The sequence below is a fragment of the Trichosurus vulpecula genome, chromosome 6 (genome assembly GCF_011100635.1).
Source record: "Trichosurus vulpecula isolate mTriVul1 chromosome 6, mTriVul1.pri, whole genome shotgun sequence".
Classification (NCBI taxonomy): domain Eukaryota; kingdom Metazoa; phylum Chordata; class Mammalia; order Diprotodontia; family Phalangeridae; genus Trichosurus; species Trichosurus vulpecula.
In genome coordinates, this window is record NC_050578.1 from 78,393,277 (window position 1) to 78,400,579 (window position 7,303).

General features: G+C 39.0%; 1 protein-coding gene across 1 annotated transcript in view; it reads left to right on the forward strand.

Annotated features, from left to right (window-relative positions):
- Positions 1-2,926, forward strand: part of CCDC158 (coiled-coil domain containing 158) — an 89,315-nt gene extending 86,389 nt beyond the window's left edge. The window contains exons 23-24 of the mRNA XM_036764968.1: positions 1,132-1,239; positions 2,850-2,926. Coding sequence (XP_036620863.1) covers positions 1,132-1,239; positions 2,850-2,926 — 185 coding nt within the window. The remainder of the gene's footprint in view (positions 1-1,131; positions 1,240-2,849) is intronic.
- The last annotated feature ends 4,377 nt before the right edge of the window (positions 2,927-7,303 follow it).

Here is a 7,303-nt window from a genome sequence, read left to right on the forward strand (position 1 = left end):
ACCTATTACCGTCTCATCTGTGTCTTTTCAAAATGAGCAGGCAGAGCATCCTTGTCAGACCCTTTTCTAATATCTCTATCAAGGATAATCCCAGCACCACGCCCCACCCCCCATTCTTCTTGTCTAGTCCTCCTGTCGAGAAAGACATGGAGGTTCATGTGGAGAAGGAGCCATCCCTGAGGATGCCCAGCCAGCTCTTTATGGGTACCTCCTTTTCTAGTTGTTTCTGAACCATCACTTTAATGACCAAATACTTGTTAGGGGCCAATGAAATACGGCATCCATGTCTAAGAGGGCTGCTCTAGTTTCCAGCCTTTTCTGGCTTTTGCCACCATTGTATCATGGTAGGTTGTACCTACGATTCCCACGTCTGTTGCCATTCAGCACTGTAGTTCAGGGACTGAAAGCTAAGCCTTCAACCATCCCACTATCATGCCCCACTCACCTCCTGACCCTAAGCCTGTCACACAACATAAAAGTGTTAACAATATCTGCATCATATTATGCCAGGCCAACCCCAAAGGAAGTGTCCAGCTCGCTCAGGCTCGATCATCAAAACTCTGAGTTGTGGTGAGGGGTCTCATAGTAAACTTTGAGTGTTCGCCTCACCCATGCTATCCATAATTGAAAAATAAGGAATTGGATATTTTTAAACAATAAAATCCATTCTTTGGTTAAATTTTTGTTCCTTTGTATTTGAAAGATTCATTTGTTTGTTTTTAAGATGGGGCTTCCATTCTCACCCAGACTAGAAGTTCAGTGGCTACTCACAGGCCTGATCCTGATAAGCATGGAGGCTTTGTCCTACTGGTTTCCAACCTGGTTGGGTTTGATACTCCTTCAGCAGCCTGGTGGTCTTCTCTTCCTGCTGGCTTATACTAATGTCAGGCATGGTGCAGATGCTGATTGGCTTAGCCCAGTGCAGCTAAGACCTTTAGAGCTCAAAGGTCCACCAGCCTCAGCCTCCTCTGGAGCTGGGATCTCAGGCATGCACCACCATGCCCAGCAGGCTCATGTACTTTAAGAGAGATGTCTGGGTTTTATTGAATACTTTCCAAGAAAAACAGTTGGCTATGAATGGATTTTTTTGTAATCATTTCTAATTTTATGCTTAAATTTTATCCTTGTTAGTTTCTCAGAGTCAACCAGTAGAAACAACTGGAAAAACATGTAGGAAGCTACAGAACAGACTGGAAAGTTTACAGAATCTGGTAGAAGATTTACAAATGAAAAACCAAGGTACTGACTGCTGGGGGGCAGGGGGTGGGGAGGGGCCCCGGCTCTTAAGGAAATCGGCCTGTTTCTCTCCAAAACACTCTTCTAATGAGTGTTCACAAGCGCTGTTCACAAGTACGTGCCTTGAGTATGGGAAGGATGTGAGAACAGAACTTGGAATCCAAGTCCTAAATCAGCCTCGGAGGCTCCTTCCCAAATTACAACATATGAAAGCAAGTAGTGTTTTCTTAATACAGTAAGAAATTGGGAGAGAAAAATAAAATTATTAGAGAAATCTTTTAAAGTCATTCCAAACCAAAAATTATTCTACTGACCAGTAGGACCAGTTAAGTAGGTTGTCTTTGGTGCTCCTTTCTCTGCTCTCCATTAAATCTAAGGGCATAAGCAATTGGAGATTGTTTCATTCTTGGTTTTTGCCACCCCAGCACACAGTAACAGACCCAGGAGGGGCTTGGTGACTGATGGGTTGATTTGAGCATCGGCAGTACACAATTTGGCCAATTCAGTTCAGTTCAACCTTTCTTAATGGCACATGGTAGATATTGGTGCCAGGCACTATGCCAGCAACTGGGGATCCAAAGACCAAATGGAGCCCCTCCAGGGCTGGCACTCTATTGAGATATAGGGCAGGTGTCCAAAGAAAAACTAAGAAAGGGCTTATGCAGAAATGGCCTGATGTAAGATTGAAAGGCCTTTACAAATGTGAGTTACTGTTGGTTTCTGTGCTGGCTTTGATGGTCTCTTTGATTTGAAAACTCTGATCATGTCATGGGATCAGAGATGTAGAACTGAACTAGAACTCAGAAGCTATCTGGCTTGACTTCTTCCTTTTACAGGGGAAGAAACTGAGGCCAAGGCAGGTTACATCACAGCCATAGTAAGTGCCAGAGGCGTCATAACATGACAACAGCTCAGAGGCCCCTAGTCTAGCACAGAGTAGAGAGAGTGGCCAACAGAAGGAGACCCAGAAAGAGCAGGGCAGGTGGGGCAGTCAATAGCAGAAGATATCTAGAGAAGTTAAGGTGAGGTCTGAGAAAAGGCCATCAAGTTAAACAATTAGGATCCTTGATGACCTGTAGGGAGCAATTTTTGTAGGGTGGTGAAGTTGGAAGTCAGGTAGAATTGATCAAGTTTGGAATACAGTTGTCATACTCTTTAAGTAACTTGACTTTTTAAATAGAGCTATAACTAGGGTAGAGTGAATAGTCTTTTGTACCAGGGCACTGAAATTTAGAGGTCCCTCACAGAATTTGGACTCCTGTCGTGGCATAGAAAGAACTGAATTTTGCACCTAGTTGGCAGGAATAGTTTGACTATGGTGGCTTCTCTCTGCCCCTCCCTCAGAACCCCCAGATGAGCTCCTCTGGAGTCTGGCCTCACCTTGAGTCCCCATGCCTTACCTGGAGTCAGCCTTCCCAGCAGCAAAAGCCCTAGGTGTCTCTTCCCCTCGCCCCCAATGAATTTGCCTTAAAAACGATGATTTGAGGGTGTGGCTCATGCAATTTGCTTTGTTCCAAAATTGCTAGTTATAGCTCTGCCAGCATTCAAACAGCTTGAAACCTCATTTGCTTCTGCTCAGCCCAGGGTCACTTGTGTTACATTACCTTTTTCAGCAATGTCATCAATGATCAGGAATCAAGAAAAAAGGATACAAAAAGTGAAAGACCAAGAGAAGATGCTATTGAAATGAACCATCCCTTGCTTCATTTTTACATATGGACTATGTCTAAGTAGCTGTCATGTTAAACATACTTATTATTCTGTGGAAGGTTTTTTCTGTGAAAGTTTAATAAAAGAGTCAGAGTCAGAGTCAATAAACGTTTATTAAGCGCCTGCTCTGTGCCAGGCACCATATTAAGCTCTGTGCACACAAAGAAAGGCACAGTCCCTGCCCTCAGGAGCTCACAGTTTTGGGGGGAGGTGGTGGAGACAGAACGTAGAAAGAAGCTGAAAAATGTTGGGGGTGGGGCGTGATGGAGTCCTGCAGCTGGTGAGAGGTTATCTGAGGAGGTGGGAGTTTCCAAGTTGCTGTCATCTCACAGAATGAAGAGTTTCTGGAGATGATGAAGTCCAGAAATGTATCTGGGTGGGAAATGGTGTGGAAAATTCCTTGGGTGCCATCCTTAACATGAAAAAGGACTGGGAAGGAGCTCTGCAACGTCCTTACTCTACCCTCTCCAATCACAGGGAGGAGGGGTCCCAGAAGGAGGTGTGAGTTTCTCAGTGGATTTCATCTTTAAGAATGAAGACTTTGAGGAGATGATGAAGTCCAGGAAAGTAGCTGGGTGGGGAATGATGAGAATTCCATGGGTGCCATCTTTAAATAGAGGAAAATCAGGGAGGAGCTCCCAGATAATCCACCTTAGCTTTATTATCTCTATTCGAAGTAAAACAATCATGTGAAAAATGAGTTCCCTAAGGTGGGAAAAACAAAAACCCAAGACTGGATGGATTTACAAGCAAATTCTACCAAATGTTTAATGAACAATTCCAGTGCTACATAAATTGTTGGAAAAAGTAGGTAAAGAAGGAATTCTACCAAATTCCTTCTATGACACAAATATGGTTTTGATGCTTAAACTAGGGAGAGTAAAAACAGAAAAAACTATAGACAAATTTCTCTAATGAATATTGATGCAAAAAATTTAAATACAAGCAAGGAGATACATCACAAAGATCATAAACTATGACCAGGCTGGATTTATACCAAGAATGGAAGGCTGGTTCAATATTAAGAAAATTATAAGTGTAATTGTCCATATCAATAACAAAAACAACAAAAATCATGTGATTTCAATTTTGTTGTTGCTCAGTCATTTGAATGGTGTCCAACTCTCTGTTGCCCTATTTGGGATTTTCTTGGAAAAATACTGGAAAGGTATTTCCTTCTCTACCTCATTTTACAAATGAAGAAACTGAGGCAAACAGGGCTAAGTGACTTGCCGAGGGTCACATAGCTAGCAAGTGTCTGAGACCATATTGGAACTCAGGAAGATGAGTCTTCCTGATCTCAGGCTTGGCACTCTATCCATTGTACCACCTAGCTCTTCTTCATGATTTCAATAGATACAGAAAAAGCTTTTGGCAAAATACAAAACTGATTTCTATTAAAAAATACTAGAGAGCAATGGAATTATTCTTTAAATGTTTGGTAGAATTAGCTTTTAAATTCATCTAGTCCTAGTTCTCCCTCCTTTTAGGGAGCTCATCTATTACATGACTTTAATTTCAAATACAGATTATAAATGGAGGAGCATAGGAATAAATTTTTTCCTTAAAATGGTAAGTAGTATCTAACTAAAACCAAGAGCATTATCTGTGATGGGGATTACCTAAAAACCTTTCCAGTAAGATTAAGGGTGAAGCAAGGATGTTCATTAGATTAGGTACACAACATACAAAAGCAAGAAACACAATAATTTAGTGTTTGATGCACCTAAAACTCTCAGGTACTGGGGCAAAAACTCACCATTGGGCAAAAACTTGGGAAACTGGGAAAACTGGAAAGAAGTCTGACAGAAGCTAGGTATAGTTTAATGTCTTGGTCTGTATATTCCAATATAAGCTCAAAATGGATGCATGGTTTAAAAATAAAAGGTGATATAAGCAAATGAGTGGCACATGGAAGAAATTACTTGTCAGATCTATGAATAGAGGAGGAATTTATGACCAAACAAGAGATAGAAAGGCTCAGAGGAGGTCAAAGAAATAAATTTGATTCCATAAAATGAAAAGTTTTTGGACAAAACCCAATGTAGCTAAAATTAGAAGAAAAGCAGGAAACTTGGAAAAAAAACTTCAGCAAATTTTTCCAATAAAAATTTTATTTCTAAAATATATAGGGAACTGAGTCACATTTACAAGAGTAAAAGTCATTACACAATTGATAAATGGTCAAATGATATGAATAGGCAGTTTTCAGAGGAAGCAATTAAAGCTATTAATAACTATATGAAATGCTTGAAATTAATAGTAATTAGAGCTATGCAAATTAAAACAATGCCAAGGTACTACCTCATACCCATCAGATTGGCTGAGATGACAATAAAAGGAAAATGGTAAATGCTGGGGGGATATGGGAAAATAGGTACATTAATACACTGTTGGTAGAGCTATGACCTAGTCCAACCATTCTAAAAAGCAACTTGGGACTATGCCCAAAAGCCTTTTGAACTGTGTATTCCTATATGGCTAATGCAGACATTTGTTTTGCATGACCATATATATTTGTAATGGTGGGCTTTTTTTTTTAACCTGAGGAGGAGTGGGGAAGGGAGAACATTTGGAACTGAAAATAAAATAGAATAAAAAATTTTTAAACAAAAACTCCTATAGTGATATTGTAATGGAATCCTGAATTGTGTTGGGTTACATTTGTGTTTAATTAGGTATTATTTTGTATTAATGTAATGAGTTGCTTATGTTGTAATATGTACAAGTAAGTATATCTCTTGTCATCCTTAGGAATGTAGAACATGGCCATTTAATTTATCAAACTTTAAAAAAATATTATTTTGGGGAAAACTGCTTTCAGATGGAAAATTTTAAACAATGTCCGTGTGTTAGGAAAAGATGTGGTCTAACAGGCTGAAGGACCAACTCCAGAATACTGATATCGATTCATTCTTTTGACACTACTCTCATCGTCACTGTCATTATCAACAAGGGAAAGTTTGGGCTCGTAATCAAAACTTTCAGAAAGAGCTCTCTTATTTTAATAGCAAAATAAGTAGCTCTCCAGACCTTTTTATGAGAGGAAATGATCACCCATTTGGGTGAGGTTTACAACTATGCAGCAAGAAATAAGGACTTCTGAACTTCCCCAGAACAGTAGCAGACTGATCCTCAATAAGCCTAAACTTCAGCTACCTTGAATACCTCGAATGGATGGCCTCTGTAGTAATTAGCCCAATTGGATTTAAAAACATTTTTATTTATTTTATTTTCTCCCCAATTCCATGTTGAAACTTTTTTTTTTTAGCATTTCTCTTTTTAAAATTTTGAGTTCCAAATTCCATCACTCCCTCTGTCCCTCCTTCCCCTCCTCCCTACTTGAGATGGTAAGCAATCAGATATGGGTTATACATGTGCAATCATGTAAAACATTTCAATATTAGTCATTTTGTACAAGATGACTTAAATAAAATAAAAAAATAAAGAAAATGAAAAATACCATGGTTCAGTCTGTATTCAGTCTATGTCAGTTATTTGTCTGGAGGTGGATAGTATGCTTCACGATTAGTCCTTTGGGATTGTTTTTGGATCATTGTATTGCTGAGAATTGCTAAGTCATTAATAATTCATTGAACAATATTGCTGCTTCTGTGTACAATGTTCTCCTTGTTCTGCTCACTTCACTTTGCATCAATTCATGTAAGTCTTTCCAGGTTTTTCTGAAATCATCCTGATTGTCATTTCTTACAACACAATAATATTCCATTATAATAATATACGACAGCTTGCTTAGCAATTCCCCAATTGATGAGTACCCCTTTAATTTCTAATTCTTAGCCACCACAGAAAGAGTTGCTATAAATATTTTTGTACAAATATGTCTTTTTCCCTTTTTTGGTTGCCTTCGGAATATAAACCTAGCAGTGGTATTGTTGGATCAAAGGGTATGCAAAGTTTTTTTTAGCCCTTTGGTCATAGTTCCAAATTGCTCTCCAGAATGGTTGCATCAGTTCCCAACTCTACCAACAATGCATTGGTGTCCCAATTTTCCCACATCCCCTCCAAAAGCCATCATTTCCTTTTTTTGTCATATTAACCAATCTGATAAGTATGAGATGGTACCACAGAGTTGTTTTAATTTGCATGTCTCTAATCAATAGTGATCGAGTCTATTTTTTCATAGGATTATAGATAGCTTTGATTTCTTTGTCTGAAAACTGCCTGCCCATATCCTTTGACAATTTATCAATTGAAGAATGACTTGTATTCTTATAAATTGGACTCAGTTCTCTTGAAAAAATGAGGATTTTATCAGAGAAACTTGTTGCAAAAATTTCCCCCAGTTCTCTGCTTTCCTTATAATTTTGGTTGCATTGGTTTTGTTTGTGAAAAA